Here is a 19,693-nt window from a genome sequence, read left to right as displayed (position 1 = left end):
TAGTACCTCGGGTTAAGAACTTTGCTTCAGGATGAGAACAGAACTGGTGCTCCGGCGGCGCGGCAGCAGCAGGAGGCCCCATTAGCTAAAGTGGTGCTTCAGGTTAAGAACAGTTGCAGGTTAAGAACAGACCTCCAGAACGAATTAAGTACTTAACCCGAGGTACCGCTGTAATGCCAACTCTGACTGGCAGCAGCCTCGCAGGGCCCTTAGGCTGAATGTTTCACAGCACCCCATCTTTTTGACGAGATGCCAGAGGTTGATATTGCGACTTTCTGCATACCACTTTAAGAGGCAGTGGCAGCCACTGATTTAGGTGGCCTTAGAAAACCAGACAAATTAATGGAGGATAAGCCTTCTGGCAACTACTAAACCAGATAGCTCTGTTCTACCTACAATGCTGTATGCTTCTGAATAGTAGCTACTAGGAATCAGACCAGATTGCCATTGAGATCAGGCTCTCTGTGCAAGTTTCCAGTGGGCAACTGGTTGGTTACTGCGAGAACAGATTGCTGGACTAGACGACCCAGCAGGGCTTGATTAGGTTCCTATGCAAAGCATGCACTCCGACGCTGAATGATAGTTCCATGCCCCTCCCACCCCAATTTCCTCTGATAAGCTTCCAAGAAACCTCATCATTTCCTAGAACAGCTCGAAAATCATTTCCTTTAAAAGGAGAGAAGCTGCCAGTCAGAGTAGAGGCAAACAGGTTTACCTGGAAGAAGGCTGCTTTCCTAGGACTTTGACGAGGTCTTTGCTTGGAGGGGAGAGGGGGCACCTTGGGGGCATGGAGAAGAATAGGGATGGAAAGCTAAATGTTAAATCAATTAAGAGGGGGATATTAACCTCTAAACACTTTGCTTGTAAGTCAAGCCTTTTGGATAAAATCTAAACGAAACAACCCACTTTCCAGAACCACAATGGTTCCTTTTGAGCAACCGCATCACAGGAATCACGTTAACCTACATGTGGCTTTTCAGGGTCTCACGAGGCCCAGTCTGGCTACAAGATGCAGCCACTGGTATCACAGACTCAAGGCAATCTCTTGGGGGCTGCTATGTCCTATCTAGAACCAACATGGGGTTAGAGCTTTATGGAAGAGAAAGAAGCTTTATCAACCAGGAAAGGAAGGCACTCTCCTCCCAGGAGAAGGGGCACCACAATAGAAGGAATTGTCTAGAGACAAGAATGTGGCAGATGGCCATTTAGCCCAGGGATGGGGAACCAGGTGGCCTCCAACTTGCACCAGCCCTGGTCAATAGTCAGGGAAGATGCAGTCCAGCAGCCCAGAGGGGCACAAACTCCAGCATCTGTCTTTAAAAAAAGTAAAAAAAATGGGGGGACCCACAATAGGTCATATTGGCCAGAGGGAAACTAGCAAGGGAATAACTACACAGAAGACAAGCTGAATGGATGTAGTAAGAAAAAAAAAGATACACACAACTTTATTGGGTAAGAAGACTTTTGTCCACGGAAGTTGTCGTTACGCACAAACTATCCTCCAGCTGAGTTTGCAGGTTGCGACTCCTCAGCAAAGAACCCACAAAGCTGCTATTAGACTGCAGAGCTAATGGGGAAGGATTTGTCTGCGTATGACAAAGAGAGAACACACACGCATCTTCTACATGGAAGAGGCCTCGGACTGATGGAGTAACAAAGCACTTCCGATCTCCTGCCGGCAGCTTCTTCCTGCGGTCTGCTTCTTCTCCAGCAGAGGGCAGGATCGAACAGACACTCAATTCCTTGCTTCAAGGGGCTCATGGGTGAACAGCAGACAACAGCATCCTGCACCTCGTTACCTCAGCCCCAACTTCTTCTTCTCCTTCTGTTTCTTGCGCACCACGTCAATATTGCGATCTTTCCACATGCTTTTGCGCAGCTTGATGGGCCGGCTGCCGACGTACTTTCCTGCCGCAGACACACGAGAAAGGGCAGGGGGGAGATTGGGAGGGGGGAGGCAGAGAGAAAAGAAGGAAGGTTCAGTAAGACTGTCCTGTCCAAGCCAGCTCACCTTGTGTGGCTGGAGAAACGTGGAGCTGTTTCCCAAGCCGCCCTCGGTTAATTCACTGGCTGACACCCCAGGGCTTCAACGTAATACGTTGTGCCAATGGCCTCCAGTTACGCCATCAAACAAGACAACTAATGTGGGAATTGAGCAACCCTAGAGACTTCCCCAAGCAGGAGCACCTGAAGTCAGTCATACTCCTCGAAATGTACACCAGATTAGAGGTACACACGTTTCCAGACAGCCTTGGCCTGCTCCCTCATCGAGATGTATGTCATGTTACAGATCCTTTCAGGTGTTGAACGTCAGCAGAGTGAGCCCTCTTGATAGTTCCATCGCTTTCAAAAGCTCAGTGGCTGCAGCCCAGGAAAAGGCATTATTTGTGGCAGCTCTTAGTCTATGGAACTCCCTCCCCAGAGAGGTGCATCTGACACCTTCCCTACAGTTTCCATCATATGCTGAAGTCACACCTCTTTTACCTTGTCCTTTGACACCCGAGATGCTGTATTTTAGGACCCACCCTACACTTGGGATTATAATCTGTTTTTAATGTTGCACTTTAAAGTGTTATATGACCTGCCCTGGGACCTTAGGCAGTAAACAGTGATAGCAATAGTAATAATAAGCAGCAGCTTTGAAGATGCTATGAGGGCTTTCAAGATCCAGCACAACAGTGCTGGCAGGTGAGGAGCTGGCCATTTCCCTATAGTATTGAACCTTGGAAAGATTCAGAAAACAAGTAGACGTATTGCTGCCTTAAATACAGGAAGCTGCCTGATACAGACTACAGTGGTACATTGGTTCTCAAACACTTTGGTACTCAAACAATTTAGAACCCAAACACTGCAAACCTGGAAGTGTGTGTTCCAGTTTGTGAACATTTTTCGGAAGCCGAAAGTGTTCCATTTTGAGTGCCACGCTTCCGTTTTGAGGTCTGTCTGTTTTTGCTATTTATTTTGTGTTTTGTTTTTGCAGCTTTTTGTTTGGTTTTTGTGACTGCATAGAACCCAGTTCACCTACTGATTGATTGATTGATTGATTGATTGATTGTGTGACTGCAGTACATTGTTTATTGCTTTCGTTTTATGGGTCAATGGTCTTGTTAGATAGTAAAATTCATGTTTAATTGCTGTTTTAGGGGTTGTTTTTAAAAGTCTGCAACGGATTAATCCATTTTGCATTACTTTCTATGGGAAAGCACGCCTTGGTTTTGTAATGGACTTCCAGAACGGATTAAGTTTGAGAACCAAGGTACCACTGTACTGGGTTTGTCTGGTCTAGTTTTATCTACTCTGTTTGGCAGCAGTGCTCCAAAGTCTCAAGCAAAGGTTCTTCTCATTGCCTGCTACTTGATCCTGGAAATGGCAGGAACTGAACTTGGGACTGTCTTCATGAGAAGTGCATGCTCTGCCCCTGACCCATGATCTTTCCCCACTTCAGCAGAGCAGGGGCTCCACTGGGAGTGAGTGATTCCAGGCCCTGTACAGCTCCTAGCTCTCCCCACCCCCCGCCCAACAGGGATCAGGCACCCCAACCCTCAGAATTCTAGGATTCTGCTCCCATGAACTGGGTCCGCAGCTCAGGCAGCGTCTCACCATTCATCTCCCGCATGGCACGGACATAGTCGTTTGGGTCCTTGAAGCTGACGAAGCCATAGCCTTTTGTCTTGCCGGTGCGCTTGTCCCGGATGACCTTGGCCTTCAGGAAGGAGGGGTAGCGGCTGAAAGCCCGTGCAAGGATGTCATCGTTCACTTCATTGCCCAGGTCGCCACAGAAGATCCGGAAATCATCTGGGGGGGGGTGGAGAGGAAGGGAGGAAGAGCACACAACATGAGGCTGGGCAATTGGCCCTTTTGACAATTTGTTGAACCCTTTCCTGGCATAACAAGTTTCTGGCCCTCAAGACGGCAAAGTATATGGGCAAAAGGAAAGCAGGATGATTTGCAGCAGTCAATGTACTTGTCCTCAGTGTCTTCTGTGACTCCTCGGCCTTCAAACAGCAGTAAAATTGTGTGTTATTTCCCCCCAAACCTGTCTAATTTTAATAGTTTATTATCCAAGTCTCAAAAGCCAAGTTTGGCTTGATGAAGTTTGTTAACCTGGAATTAACATTTATTTCAAACAGAAATTTAAATATGAAAGCATTTATTGTCAACCACTAATGTCAACTAACCCCAAGCATGAGGGAACAGTCCCTTGCAATGAGGATTCTTGCCAGTATTTTTGACTGTTCACCAACCCACGTGACGATGGACACTCACCAGAATCCCATTCAAGGAGGCTGGGGTCCTCCCAGCATGTCCCAGCAGCTGTGCGGATGCAGCGCTTGAGCTTTTCCTGCTTCATTTTCTTCTTGTCCTCCGGTGTGCTCTCTACCACAGGCTGGGAAGAGAGAGAATGTGCTGATTAGGCAAAAGACCACTTCAATAATTTGTTTCAAATGGAAATTTGTTTCTAGCCTGGTGACCTCCGAGTAGGTAGGTTGACTGAACCAGACTCTCTTCCCCCTCACATTCTCATTTACCCTGTTGGAGGAATTGGACATGGAGGAAGGAGCTAATTTCCTTCATGAGCATAAATCACCCATGTATGAGATAAGCCAACAGGTACAAGGTCAGTCAAGCCTGTTGCTATGGTAACAGCCCAGTTACCATACCATGAGCATGTCAGCTCATGGTGGCCGGGTCTTCTGCTGTAGTGTGTCAGCCTGTGAGTCTGTCCATGAGTTGGAGTCTGTGTTATATCTTGAATATAGAAATATTTTGCACTTGTATGTATATATCTGCCAGAATAAAAAGTCTACATACAAGCTGTATGTATATATCAACATCTGGAGCTGCTTTACTGAAGCCTTATCTTCTACAGCAGTAAACTGTTTTGGATCTTAAGCTGCCTCTGTGTGGTGACTGTAAGTGGGAGCAACTGCTGCTGCAGAGGTATCTCACCTCACTTACCCACCAGTTTCTGCCCATTTCTAGTGGGAAGCCACGACTACTCCTTACCTCGACAGGTACAAATCCAGCATCGGGCCCCCGGGATCGCTTCCCCCGCGCGGGTGGCTGCTCATGCCCACGTAGTGGCTGCAGGCTCCTCACATCCACCATTGGAACAGGCTCCGCCTCCGGCATACTTGGACCTATCACAGGCTCCTCCATCCCAACTGGCTCCTTCTCCTCCACCACGGGGGGCGGGGGCTCCCGATGCTCTTCCTGCAGAGGGAAAAGGGCTGTGATGTCACCGCTGTAGTACAGATCGGAGGCCCTTTTTCGGATGCCTCCACCTTGCCAGAACTGCCCGGCAAAGGTAATCTTAAGCGGCGCAGTTCAACAACTTCCCGCACGCTATCAGAAAGGATCCACCCACTGGACACTTGGGGGAATTAAACTGTGTGTGTAGTGGCTAGAGTGTCGGACTAGGACCCAGGAAGCAAATGCCCCCTCTGCCATAATGCTCACTGGATGACCTTGTTCAGTCCCTGCCAAGTCTCAGCCCAACCTACTACACAGGGTTGTTGGGGGGATAAAATGGATAGGGGGAGAACCACGTGCTTGAGATCCTTGTGGGGGAAAAGATGGGATACAAATGCAATAAATAGTAATAATAAAAAATAATGTGGCCTTCATTTGGCGTGCTCACTACTAACCTCTTGCTTCTTCACTGGCGGGGCAGAATACACTGTGGGAGCGGCCTGGATGACAGTGGGGTTCACTTTGGGGGGCACCACCACGGGTCGAGGAACAGGCACCAGCGGCGCCAGAGGACCGACGGGGATCCCTGGCCCAACCTAGCCAAAAAGCAGGCAGAAATCAGTGTCAGTTTTGCAAGTTCAACGCTAATATCTGAAGTTTGAGGCTGATCAAGTCCCCATCCCACTCTGAACCTGCAAGTCTCTGTTACGTGAGAGCTTGCGCCCAAGTTTGCTTATTTCATTCCACTTTCTAATGCATTTTTCTTTCATACCTTGCACCTTTAGACTTCAAACTTAAGGATAGGGACTACTCTGTTATACTAGTGATCTGGGAGAATTTTTTTGGCTGAAGGGGGGGGGGGGAGAACCTACGTAAATAAGATCAAACACCAGCCACTCCCATAAAGCTTTCCCCTTGTATATGCTTGTGAAGGTTCAGTAGGAGTAAGGCAAGTCATGGGTTTTACAGCACAGAGGCAGCTAAGCCACATAGCGCCAAATACTCAAGCTGTTCATTTCTGGCAACATAATAAAGGATGATCTCCAGCTCTCATCCCCAGTCACCTGCCCCCGTTGGGCACATCCTGTTGTGAAAAACAGATACCATCCCTGCCCTCTCACCAAAGAAAAAGAAACTCACCGGGGGACCAGATCTCATGGGCCCTATGCCCCCTAGGGGCGGGCCAGGTGCTCTCTGCATTGGGGGGCCCATAAGCATTGGGGGGCCCTGGGGGCCTGACATGGGGGGACCCACCATAGACTGGTGATGAGGAGGGCGCATTGGCATAGGACGAGGGCCACCTGCAAAAAGAAAATGCAGTAATAATTAGAAATCAGTGTTAGGCAACACTTAGCACACTGACCAATAAAGGCATCTGAAAAAATATTTCTGGTGCTTTCTGTTTTCAATTTCTATACCCTTGGCTGGGCAGCTTAGAAATGTAATTGAAAAGCTTTGCATTCAGAAAAACATACTTTCCATTCATTGACTGGTTTATACGCTCCCTGCAAGGCCCTTTCCACCTGGCCTAGGGGGCGAGGCCCAGATTCACCAGCCCTACTGAAGAGGATCCTCATGAGGCCGGAGGAACATCGCCCGGCTATTATTTTATTGATTTATTGATTTAATATGCTGTACACCGATTTGAGGTTTTTATTAAAAATATAAAGCAGTATAGAAATTAAAAAATAAATAAAATACGCTGTGGCTCAAAGGGGAAGAAATTATTGGTTTTTCCTTCAAAGTCAGCTGAACCCCAAAACGCCTCTGGATTCCCTGAGAGCCCCAGAGACTACAGGGTATGGAGTGATGTGCGTTCAGGCCTCTTCCCAACTTCTGTGCAAATGCCATGAGGCACAATAGGGACATCACGCCAAAGGCCCATCTAGTCCAACATTCTGTTCTCCTAGTGGCCAACCAGATATCTATGGGAAGCCCACAAGAAGAACCTGAGAGTGACAGCACTCTCCAAATTTCTGGTTCCCAGCAACTGGCATTCATAGGCATACTGTCTCAAACAGTGGACACGGCCATCGCTCCTAGCAGCCATCAATAGAAAATCCATGGGGAAGAAGGCTAACACTCTTTAAAGCCACCCATACCTTGTGCTATAATGGAAACATGGCTAGAAACCCAATGGATTTTTCTTTTTAAGATAAACCTGCTTATCAGGAAGAGTCACAGGAAGAGGATCGGTGAAAGAAAGCCTACGTCTGTGCTGAATAAGAAGAAGATACATTACATCAAGGATGGGGAAACTGGCTCTCCAGATGCTGTTGGACTTTAACTCCCAACAGCCCAGCCAGCATGGTCAACGGTAAAGGATGACATGAGCTGCAGTCCAACAACTTCAGGAAGCACAAAGATTCCCCATCCCTACTCTTAATAAGAAGACCTATAGTGAATCAGACTAATCCTGACCACCAGCCCCGTGCCATCAACTTCAAAGCAGAGGCTGTTCCCGGCTACTCAATATCCTCAACCCGGGGACTGAACCTGAACCTTCATCCATACAAATCATGTGCACTCCCACTGAATCATGGCTTCCTATCTGCCTCCACAGAATCCCACCAAACCTCCCACTCCATGTTCCTTGCAAAACAGTGAACCCAACCAACAAATAATAAAAAAGACATCTTACCGGATCTCTGCAGAACATGAGGCACAAAGGTCGGCCGGAGGATGGGGGGCCGTTGCGGGGGGACAGCTGGGGGGAAGAGAGAATGGATTTCAAGGCCCTTGGACATACAAAGCCCATTTCACAATCTTTGCAATCTCGGCTCTTTTATATCAACTTTGCTGTTTCCAGGCTGAATTCACAGTGCTGGCAATTAGCCTTTAAAACCTAAATGACTGACAACCAGTATACTTGAAGGGATCGTCTTCTCCAATATGAGCCTGCCTGGCCACTGGGGTCAGCTGGAGAGTCCCTTTCTGCATGCCCTGTCTCCATATGAGGTGTGATTGGAAGAAACACTTAAAATAACTCTATTGCAGGGTCAACAAAGTATGAATTTCTCTTTGAACACTTCCCTCTTGCTCTTCTGAAGCTAGCTGAAAACTTATTTCTTCTTTCAGGCCTATGACCTGTAGGTTCTTGAATGTTTTATTCCTAGCTCTTTCGGTTTAGTTGAGATGGGGAGCCTGTGGCTCTCCAGATGCTGGACTTTCAACTTCCATCAGCACCAATCAACACGGTCAAAGGCCAGGAATGATGGTAAATGTAGTCCAGCAATAGCTGGAGGGCCACAGCTTTCTCATTCCTCTGCTGATGTGATCTTAGCGCCTTAACAATTTATTAATCTGTTTTAATTGCTTATTCTCTTAAGCAATTTAAGAGAATATTATTTAAATGCTTATTCTCTTAAGCATTTTGGGTGGGACACAACTTAATATCTGACATAACTGCAGTTGTGGTGGGGAACCTGTGACCCTACAGGTCACTGGATTACGACTTCCACCAGCCCCAACCATGGTGGCTGAGGCTGATGAAAGCTGGGAGTCCAACAACTGGAGGGACACAGGCTTCACATCCCCCAGGAAAGCATAGAATTACAAAGGCACTGGCTATATACCTGGGCCCACAAATGGCACTGGAGGAGCCACGATGGGGGCCACCACAGTGGCTGCTGCTGCTGCTCGGGCTTCCAGACTCTGCTGGACCTGGAAGAAAAAAAAGAAACAAATGGCAAGAACAGATGTCAGCGATGTAAGATGAACAGTTAAGTATGAAAGTTTAGTATTCACACATTCATCCTCATCACCCCAGCTTCCTAAGGGCAGCTCTGCTGCATCAGACCAAAACCCTACACTATCTGTAATCCTTGCTTCCTGAAGATCAAGCGCCTATCTAACTTACATGGTGTGTGTCAATTCTGCCTTGGACTCAGCAGCATGGTAGGTGCTGGATAGAACATAAAAGTGGCATGATTGAAAGAGGACTTGCACATCACAACCTAATGGGTGAGGTAGCAATGAAGAGAAAAACACAGTGTTAGTGCTGTAGGAATGGTTTGTTGTAGAATTACACCACACTGTATTACCTATGTGCTAAAAAGAAATATTCTACTGTTTCAAAACACTGATCAAAACCTAAATTGGGATGGGGGGAGCAGGCTCTGCTGGCCATGGAGTAAGCAGCAGAAACTGAGAGCTCAGAGCGAAAATATTTTAAAGGATGGATTTCTCACTCTGAAGAACAAGTATTATGAAGCAAAGAATACAGGTCAGTCCTTAAGAACTTTTCAGGCAGGAATGTAATTTGGAGTAGTGAAATAATAAACATTACTACTTAATTTCTGAGCTAGACACAAGCCCTGGGCCAGACGTCAAATTTATTGGCTGGAAAAGAATCTAAAGCAAAGGGCTTGTGAAGACAAAAAAATGGACAATTAGAAATTATTGGACCTCTTACATTTAAATAGTAGAAGTAAAAAAGAAAGGATCAATACCCAGGACAGTAAAATATTTGGAAATCTTGGACTAAATAACTGAATATAATTAATTACTCTTACTTCCGGTCTCTGGGCCTGAAGCCTGATACCAGGTTGGAGACTAGATTTAATTGACGCAAAATAAGTTGAAATGGAAAAACAACAATAAATACTACAAATAAACAAGGGGCAAGGTGAATATAAAATGGAAGAATGGTATAAAGAGGTGTGGGATACAGCAATTAATGACAAATTAACATGTGTTATTAAGGTAAGACAGGGAACATGCAGGAGAAATGATTTTGAGGAGATATGGAAGATATTTGTAGAATTTGTGCTGTTAAAACGGAAAGGGGTCAAATTATCGCAAGAGGTGCTGAAATTTTGGGAGGTTGGATAGTTATAATGGAATGGTCGGGGCGGGGAGTGCACATTTTTATTTCTACTTTATTATTATCACTTTGTTTATTAAAAAAACCTAAATCAACAACTACTGCTTCAGCCAAAGTGGAAAAGTGACAGCACCAATATATTTTAAAAACTATAAATGTGTAATCTGAACCTCTAATCCTAAAGCCCAGCCTTCCTCACCTGCACCAGATTTCAAGGCTTCTACTGAAAGCCAGGAGCTGTTTTATATAGAGTGAGACCACTGGTCCATTTAGCTCAGCATGATCTATACAGTACTCATGGTCAGCAGCTCTTTGGGGTTTCAGGCAGGATATTTTTTCCCATTCCCAACTGGAGATGCTAGTATTTCAACCTAGGACCTTTTGCATGCAAAGTATGTTTTTTACCATTGAGCTACAGCCCTGTCCCTCAAAGCTGTCCAGCAAGCATCCTGCATTGCAAAAGGTAAGTCTCAAGCAGACTCCTCACCTGTTGGTAGGTGTTGGTGGCAATGATGGGTCGGATGACAGGGACCGGCGGGACTGCAGACACAGCTGGCACTGCCAGGGCAACTGGGACAGCTTCTACCACAGGGGCAACAGGAGGCAAGGATACTGGAGCTCCCAGCACCTCCTGCTCAAACCTGTAAACAAGAACCCTTAGCATTTATACAATTCTTTTGCCATACAAATGCTCCACATACACCATTCCATTATTAATCTGAACAACTGGCTTGATATTTTGATTGTTTTTATTATATCCTTGCCGAGGACCACGAAGGGCCAAGTTCAAATCTCACCCCGCCAGCAGCAAAGCATACTCTGGAATCTGCATCACCTTTCATCCTAATCAATTTTGCTGGTTTGTTGAGGAGATAAAATGAGGGGGAAGGGGGCCATGGACACTACTATTAAGACATGATATAAATATCAATAATAATCACCATCATCATCATCAGACAAGAACATCAAATGTTTTAAAATCTATTGACAAACCACACCAAGAGTTGTAAAGTGGGCTGTTTGGAGAAATATTCACTTCAGAACACCTCTGCCCCATACTGAAATCAGGAGGCAAAAAAGGAGGATGGTTTGCCTAAGCTCTGAGAACAAGGCTAAGGTGGGCTCTGAACTGGAAGCATCCCAGCTCGCAAGGGAGACTCGGAGCTCCCATTACCAACACTGCCCTGGGTTCCACAGCCCCGTTTCCTAGAACCTGCAGCGCTTTTCTTTCCAGCGAGTTCACTGTCAACGTTGACTGTCGCTGTAAGACAGGGAGGGAGGGATGGAGGAGCCCCCTGAAATCTCCCAGGTGTCCCCAGACTTCCAGCTCCCATCAGCTCCGGCCATGAAACCATTTTGGCTGGTCTTCGCTGCCCCCCCCCCCAAACAAAGGGCCCCGCAATGGGAGCCTCCACGGGCGTCCTCCCCGCTTCACTCACAGGGCCATCTCGGCTTCCATTTCCTTCAGTCTCTCCTCTCCACTCTTCGCGCCGCCGCCGCCGCCTCCTGCGGCCGCCGCCGGTGGCCCTTTCCCGGGCACCCCTCCAGGCACCCCGGGGGGCCCTCCCGGCGGCGGAGGGGGCGGAATCGCCGGAGCCGCCATGGCTCAAGTGCTCTTCCAAGTCGGTAGCAACCGCTCCTACAGCTACATGGACCACCGTCCCCCGAGACTACTTCCGGCGCAGAGCTGATGACGATAACCCGGAGACTTCCGGCGCACCTCGCCGACGGTGGGAGAAAAAATAGAACTTCCGGTGCAAGCAGAGAGCTGTCGTAGGCTGCGTCTCTCTATGGTTGCAGGACGGTGTAGCTCTTTCCTTGTCGTTCTCTCTGGTGAAAACTCGGCCGCAACCTATTTTTTTTGCTAGGAGTGAGGAAATAATGTCAAGACCGGAAGTATTGCTAAGAACTGCAGCAGTGTGACTGAATTGCTAACTCGATGGACAAGTCGCGTTCTTTTCCCCGCAGGACGCTGGGCGGGGCTAAGCAGAAGGAGGCGGGGCTTGGGTGCCCCCCCCCCCCCGGTTGGAAGAAACTGAAGTGGGGGAACCTGCTCGATTAATCTGTGGGACTTGTAGGATCGCGCTGTAATTTTTCCATTCGCCTCTCCATCCAGGGAAGCAAGAGGCATTATCAGAGTGAAAGAGCACCTCACAGCCAGGCAGAAGCACACAGAGGAAGCTCAGTGATGGTGATGCCTAGGGAAAGGGGGAATGGCCAGAGGAATCCCAAGGGCCAGAAAAGTGAGGTGTGGAGGGCTGCAATCATCCTTGAAGGCCAAGTCTTTCATTCTTACCTTGTGTGTTTATTCAGAAGCAAAATCCAGAGTTCAATAGTAAATGTACATAGGTCTGTCACTTTGCAATGCAGCCCTACAGATATTTACACAGCAATCTGAATCACCCTGAGTAGGGCTTGCTTCCTAGCAATCAACTACCTAATGTTTTCCTTTTGTCCAGGTGAAGGGCTTCTCACAGTGGGAGAAAAATATCACCTTAGTGCAAGAATGCCAACTTGAATAAAATATGGGGGGGCAGGCAAGCCTCTCCCCACATAATCAATCACAAGATGCGGCACATGTGCACAATTTAATTGGCAACAACCATAAACTTTGGAGGGCTTGGGCCCCAAATTTTTTATTGAGGGCCCGAAGTGACGTTGGCTCCTAGGAGTTGACTCTTATGCTACAGTGCCAAAGCAGCAGTGATGAAGTCAGGCCTTAAGCCCAGCAGGAAAATAACTCCCATGTGTAAAATGTGTTATCTAGGCTCCCGCCTCTTGCATAAGCACAGAATTCAGGGACTTTTGTCATCTGCTCAGGTAACTTATTACAACATATCCAAACAACCTGCGGAACATTATTTTATCATGAGCACCAAGTGGGAACTGGCCAGCTGCAAGAGAAGGCGGACTGTGATGTAGCCAGATCAGCCTCCAATCTAACAAGCAAGTAGGAAATTCCATGTGCAAAAGTATTCCAGACTGCTTATCAAGTGGAAGTGGAGGGGTGGTGGTTTATGGCAAAGCAAGGAGGGGTGCTGCGGAAAATTATGAGTCGTGTATCCTACACGTTATGAGAAGCACCCCAGTCATTGGCAACAATACCACAAATTCACACATAATCAGCCGATCTTAACACAAACCATAGCCACAGGTTTTTATGCCTTTTATTAGAATGTGCACTGTCACATGATGTTGGACGCTCAAGTCAGCATGACAAAGAAAAAGCGTTATTTCAGACTATTCTTCAGTCACCACATTTCGGTGGGGGGACCTCAGCAGCACCACAGTGTCATGAGAAAGGGAGCAACTGGCAGGGGCAAGACAATCAGATCTTGCCAGGAAAAGTCCCCTCTTCTATGCGCTCATCCCAGCTAGTGACCTGCAAAAGACCAATAGGCTTCTTTAATTATATCTTCTGGGCTAGAACAGAGGCAAAGTGACTAAGACTACAGATCTCCTCACATGGAATTCTGCAGCTTTCTTTGTAGAAAATTAAACCACATTTCTAATCCTCATAACTATAGATTGTAATAGTCTTCTTCTGTGGGTTTTGCGGGAGTTGCCTACAAAATGTTGCAATGTTCGCAACGTGATATTTTTGTTTCCTGCATAGCTATCTAGCTTATCTTCATATTTAAGAAAATTTTGACCTTGCAATTTGTCCATGAAAACGTCCCCAAGGCAAAACAATGAAAATAATAGTAGTTCCAGTAATGTTCTTTTATTACCCATCACTTATCAATACATATCCTCCTTGTTCTTTTGCCACATACAACTAAACATATGGGAAGAAGAAGAAGAGGAGTTTGGATTTGATATCCCGCCTTTCACTCCCTTTAAGGAGTCTCAAAGCAGCTAACATTCTCCTTTCCCTTCCTCCCCCACAACAAACACTCTGTGAGGTGAGTGGGGCTGAGAGACTTCAAAGAAGTGTGACTGGCCCAAGGTCACCCAGCAGCTGCATGTGGAGGAGCAGAGACGCGAACCCGGTTCCCCAGATTACGAGACTACCGCTCTTAACCACTACACCACACTGGCTCACATCACACAACACATCAGGCTCACATTATTAATTTTATGCAAAATAATAGGTTTTGGTGGTTATCATTTTGAGCAGATTGAAGTTTTCTGACACACATTAAGCATCTATCTATTGCATCTCTGAGGCTTCACCCAACAGCCCATGGTCCACAGAACCTCCCCTCCAGTCAAATAACAGAGCACTGAAATGTGCCAAACACCACCATCAAGCCCATTTACCCTGACACCCATTTCTCTTTCACATACACATTCCTTAGCCCTGCTCAGTTCCATTCACATACCCAAGAAACGGGGCAAAGGGACGTGTACACTCTTTTGTACCACTGGCAGACATAAGGGTCTCCTCCCTTGGCATTCATGGCTTTCTCACAGCGGTGGAAATCTGTGGAGAGAGAAATGTTTCAGACTTACGTAGACGACCACTGCAGCTCCTCTAGTACAGAGCCCAGGGGACAGCTTTTTAAATCCCAAACTGTTTGCAAGACTCTGTGGATGTATTTTGCACAAGGTGGCATCAGACATTAGTTTTGCCTATCTCTGCTTATTTTATTGTTATTTAATCCTCCTTTCCTCCTCTACTATAGAAAGTATCCAGATCAACTTACAAAAAATAATACATAACACTTGCACATTCTCATAATAAGGATATTATAGTGATAATATTATGGTCTGACCTGTTGCATTTTCCTATTGTTTCCACTTACTGCCTCATTTTATGCACAGATCTAGAAGTGCTGCAGCCTGAAACTTTTAGGAAGACTCGCACAATACACTATGGACCTTGCCTGCAATAGTGAAAGTCAACAGTTTGGAAGTTCAGACATGGTACAATAAGACAACTACATTTTTTATACTTCTCTGGCAACTCAGATGTCAGATGATGAATAGTCCTAGTTTCTCATTACTCACCCAAGGATGCAAAAATTCACACAAATAAATTATACTCACCAAGATAATTCTGCCAGCAGTTCCGGGTTTGGTTTTGATTGGGGAACCGGCTGTCAAACGGAGCCGTTCGGTAATTTTCCAGCTTTTCCTTTATGGTTTCAGACATGTTCTCTTTTCTGAAAGAATATATAAAATCAGCAATATGAAAAGACCCAGAAGCTTCACAGCAGTAACGCTCAGAACCCATATCCCATGTTAAGGGATTATGTATCCCAAAGATATTTATATCTTCAGTGAGCATTCCAACAACTGGAATGGCAGCACAGTGAGCATTCCAACAACTGGATGGCAGCACAGTCAGATCATGGGAGCAGAACATTGCTTTAAAGGTAAAGGACCCCTGGACAGTTAAGTCCAGACAAAGGTGACTATGGGGTTGGGGTGCTCATCTCACTTTCAGGCCGAGGGAGCCGGCGTTTGTCCACAGATAGCTTTCCAGGTCATGTGGCCAGCATGACTAAACCACTTCTGGTGCAACAGAACACCATGATGGAAACCAGAGTGCACAGAAACGCTGTTTACCTTCCCGCCACAGTGGTACCTATTTATTTACTTGACTGTTAGCTTTCTAACCCCAGCCCACCAAGCACGCATACACACATGTATACCTATCAATCCATGCAGCAAAGAAATACATTAACACAGTATTATCTCTGTACACCACCCCCTAACAAATCTACAACATTAAAACCCCATCACCCAATAGCTGCCTGATAAGAGGCCAGAAGGATATTGCTTGAAGTCCCAACATTGCTTGAAGTCCCAACATTGCTGTGGACATGCTGGAAGGAGAGTAGTAGTATGCAGAGCAGGTATAAGGGAATCTCTGGCCCTCCAGATGTTGAACTACATCCCTGGCAAATGGTGATGCTTGCTGGGGCTGATGGGAGTTGTGGTTCAGCAACATCTGAAGGAGCAAAATTTCTGCTCCCTGCTCTGCTAGCTTTTTTTCCACCTGGCCTGGGAGGGTGGGGTCCTGGCTGATTCCAGCTACAAAAGCTGAGGTTGCTGAACAGACTCTTGGTTTGGGGTATTGTTCAGTGGGTTTTATTGCTATTTTATTACTAATTTTCTTGTATCTTTATTTTTAGATCATATGATTTATGTGGAAATTGTTCAGTTTGGTTGTGTACTATTTGATGTGTTTTATTTACTGTTCATTACTACTTTTGTAGTTTGTATTAATTATGTAAATATTTTCATGTTGTGAGCTGCCTTGAGCATGATGACAGCTCCCAGTATTATATCTGCAGCACAAGAAGTCCCAGTATTACATCTGCAGCACAAGAAGTTAATGCAACCAAAAGCCCTGCTCCCACTCCTGATGACTGCATACCTGAAACATGTGTATCAAGCATACCTAAAAAGTCTTGCTCCCTGATCTCAGATGCACTAAAGTAGCAATAGTTACTTCTTGGTAGGATGGCGAGAAGCAATCAAGAATAGTACTCCTGTACCTTCAGTAACTCTATAAGCAGAGGCTTTCAGCAGGTGCAACCTGTCAGTTCTGCAGCAAGTTTGATTAAAGCTGCCTCCACCAAAGCCTCCTCTTCTGCACCATTTCAGAAGCCTTCCATTCCACCTGGTCGCCTTACCCGGTCAGTGGGATAAAGAGCAAGAGCTCTTTGGGGCTTCACTAAAAATGCCACCATCAGTACTCTTTCAGTTATGAAGCTGCACTTACAACAGTTGTGCAGCAGGCGAAAATTCAGCACTGGGAGCTTTTGCCCAAGCATGCAGACAGAAAGAGCACTCCCTGCTAAAATTCTTACACCACTAGTAAAAAAATGTACAGCAGCCTTGCTAAGATTAAAGGGAGGCCAGCTCAACACAGCTGCAAAAAGCCTCTTGCAACCCAACAACAAATAAAAAGACATGTACTATACAACAAATAAAAATACATTAGAAAGCACTCAAAAGTATCTCACGCATAAATAGCAATGTTTGAATTACATCAAGGTGACAGCAAAGGAAAGGGAGCAATTGAAACCATTGATTTAAATAAAGTTTCCCACAGACACTTCTTCATATATTTCTTAAACAGCAGTTAAAACCTAAGACCTGTAAAGCACTTAAGAGTGTAGCTATTCATAACAGGTTCATTATATTCATAACTTCATTTATATGGAAAGGCCTCCTTTAGCACAATGAAAAGGGGCTGTGATTCAGTATGGAGATTAACTGTATGTCCAGCATGCTTATGTTCAGATTTAATGAAACGAAACATAGTATTTACAAATCATCTTTTAAAAACCTATTTGTTTTTTTTAATCGTAATTTTTAGCCACCTGAGTATTATTGCATTGCAACCATTCTGAAACATAGGTATAAGCATCGGTTACATTTAGACTGCCAAAGAGACAGTTAAGAGGTGGCACAACAGTCACCTTCAACAATCTGACCAGCTGTCACATGCGGCAAATCTATCTCCTGTTGCTCCAGCAGGTAGGAGATGAAGTTCTAATTATGTGTAAGAACCTGGAGACTAAATATTATGGGGAGAGTGCTTCATTTTGTGCAGATTGTTTAGCAACCTGCCATGGAAGGAAATTTAAGCAGAAGCTAGATTGCCACCTATCAAGGATGCTGCAGTAGTGGCTGTCCCCCTCACACCCAGAAGTAGGCTGGACTAGAGGGAACTCTGAGGTCCCTTCTGACTTTAATACCTGCAGGATCAAGGGTGAGTAAAGAGCAGCACATCCCTGGATGATTTCAAATACAGTGGTACCTCGGGTTAAGTACTTAATTCGTTCCGGAGGTCCGTTCTTAACCTGAAACTGTTCTTAACATGAAGCACCACTTTAGCGTATGGGGCCTCCTGATGCTGCCGCGCCACCGGAGCACGATTTCTGTTCTCATCCTAAAGCAAAGTTCTTAACCCAAGGTACTATTTCTGGGTTAGCGGAGTCTGTAACCTGAAGCGTATGTAACTGAAGTGGCAACAACAACAAAATATATACATGCGCGTTCCAGTCTCCCCACTGTACAATATATATTGCTAAAATAATTTAAGGCTCCTGGGGTGGGTGTGTTGGGGTGAGATTTGTAGTCACCCGGAAGTGGACTTGTGTTTGTGTTCGTGTAATTTATCGCGTTCCTGGGCTCAGAATCCACTCTTTTAAGAGCATGTCTTCTTAAATTATTGTATTTTAATATTTTGCCGGAAGCCGCCCAGAGTGTCTGGGGAAACCCAGCCAGATGGGCGGGATATATGTATTGTATTGTATTGTATTTATTTATTATTAAAAAAAAAACGCAGAGCGGGTCCCACCAGGCCTGAAGGCTGTCCACCCCGGAGGAAGATTAAAGCCCCAGTATTACAGAACGGGGGCGATGAGAGCCGAGAAAAGGGCGCCTTGTAAAAGCCTCCTTGGCGGGATTCGAACCCGGAGCTTCCCTGCTCCCTCCCCTCGCCCCCCCTCCAGCCTCTGGGCCCTGAGCGGCGCCGTCGGCCGCTTCCCCTGGAGGGAAGGAAGGAGTCCGGCCTAGCGGCAACCAGCACCCAAACCCCGGTCCGTCTCCGAGAGAAGGCCGGGCCCAGCCCTCCGAGCTCCGGCTTCCCCTCCTCCTCCCGGCCCGGGCTCCCTCGGGCCTCCGCGCTTCGCACCTCAGCAACGGCAGCAGCGACACTCAAGGCTCTTCCCTCAAAGTCACTTTCACCCGTAGACCGGCCGCGGCTGTGCCGGAACAAACGAGAGCGGGGATTGTAGAGCGGCGCAGGAAAAGGAGGGCGCAACGGCGTGATGGACAAGCCTTCTCCGCGCTCGCAGGCGTCCGAGGAAAGATTTGCGGCGGGCGGGTAGGCCCGGTAGTCACGCCCCCTTTCGAGTCTGCGCAATGAGAACGAGCTTCGGGGCAGTCGCGTTCTCTTTACCCCCTCCCGAAAATCATATCACGGCTTTGATTTTTGTCAGTTGAAAATTCTAGCGCTCAGCAAAAAGAAAAAACCTGGCTTTGGATTGTTACCACGGGACAGCAGGGCTGCGATCCCCTGCTTCACGTAGCTCGCATTCAATTTAATGAGTTACTTCTGAGTAAATATGCATCACATTGGGCTGCAAAGATGAGGCATAGAGGAAGAAGACAGTTCCTGGATGAAAACCGAACAGCTCTCCCATGTGTTGGGATGTCCCACTGTTCTGTCCCAAAACCAGAAATTTCTAGAGAAATGTATTTACATAAATTTCTTTGATTACAAGGCAGGCAGTCCCCATGACCCCAGGACTGGCTCTACTTAACTTGTATAGTGTTATAAGAATTCTAAGGTCACGGGGGGTGGGAAGGATTTTTGTTTGTGTAAATAGCAGTTTATTTTTGTGTGTCTATGTATTTTCTTTTTACTTTCTGTATCAGCAAAACTTTAATAAAATAATTTAAAAAAAAAGAATTCTAAGGTCTCAAATATAGAATAAATGATCTTTATATGTATAAGGCAAACACATACGTTAGTATATAAACCACGTGTCTGAGGTAGTACAAGAGAGCAATCCTGAAGCCGTTTTGACTCCCAAATTGTCATCAAAGATTTCTCTGCAAAGAAGAAATGGGAAAAGCTTTCCAATTGTCTTTGGACTGTAGGGGCTTACATCTCCCTGCAAATACAGTCTGGCAAGTATCTGTTAAGCTGAGCAAACTATCAATATGTGTGAGAGATTCAGGAACTAAAGTATTTACCAACTCAAA

At 46.2% G+C, this 19,693-nt stretch overlaps 2 protein-coding genes across 2 annotated transcripts; both read right to left on the bottom strand.

Moving 5' to 3' along the window:
• Window positions 1–1,410: 1,410 nt before the first annotated feature.
• Window positions 1,411–11,714, bottom strand: RBM42 (RNA binding motif protein 42). Its single transcript, XM_028742599.2, has 10 exons — window positions 11,458–11,714; window positions 10,506–10,659; window positions 8,769–8,856; window positions 7,835–7,900; window positions 6,334–6,494; window positions 5,649–5,789; window positions 5,008–5,214; window positions 4,267–4,387; window positions 3,601–3,795; window positions 1,411–1,908 (listed from the first exon to the last, which is right to left on the bottom strand). Exons 1-10 carry the CDS (start codon window positions 11,619–11,621, stop codon window positions 1,796–1,798), a joined length of 1,410 nt encoding a protein of 469 aa, XP_028598432.2. The 5' UTR covers window positions 11,622–11,714; the 3' UTR covers window positions 1,411–1,795.
• Window positions 11,715–13,169: 1,455 nt separating this feature from the next.
• COX6B1 (cytochrome c oxidase subunit 6B1) lies at window positions 13,170–18,774 on the bottom strand. The gene is made up of 4 exons (XM_028742600.2): window positions 18,618–18,774; window positions 15,011–15,126; window positions 14,344–14,444; window positions 13,170–13,400 (listed from the first exon to the last, which is right to left on the bottom strand). Exons 2-4 carry the CDS (start codon window positions 15,114–15,116, stop codon window positions 13,347–13,349), a joined length of 261 nt encoding a protein of 86 aa, XP_028598433.1. The 5' UTR covers window positions 15,117–15,126; window positions 18,618–18,774; the 3' UTR covers window positions 13,170–13,346.
• Between the last annotated feature and the right edge of the window lie 919 nt (window positions 18,775–19,693).

Source organism: Podarcis muralis, chromosome 7 (assembly GCF_964188315.1).
Source record: "Podarcis muralis chromosome 7, rPodMur119.hap1.1, whole genome shotgun sequence".
NCBI classification, from domain to species: domain Eukaryota; kingdom Metazoa; phylum Chordata; class Lepidosauria; order Squamata; family Lacertidae; genus Podarcis; species Podarcis muralis.
This window is presented reverse-complemented; position numbering and strand designations above follow the sequence as displayed.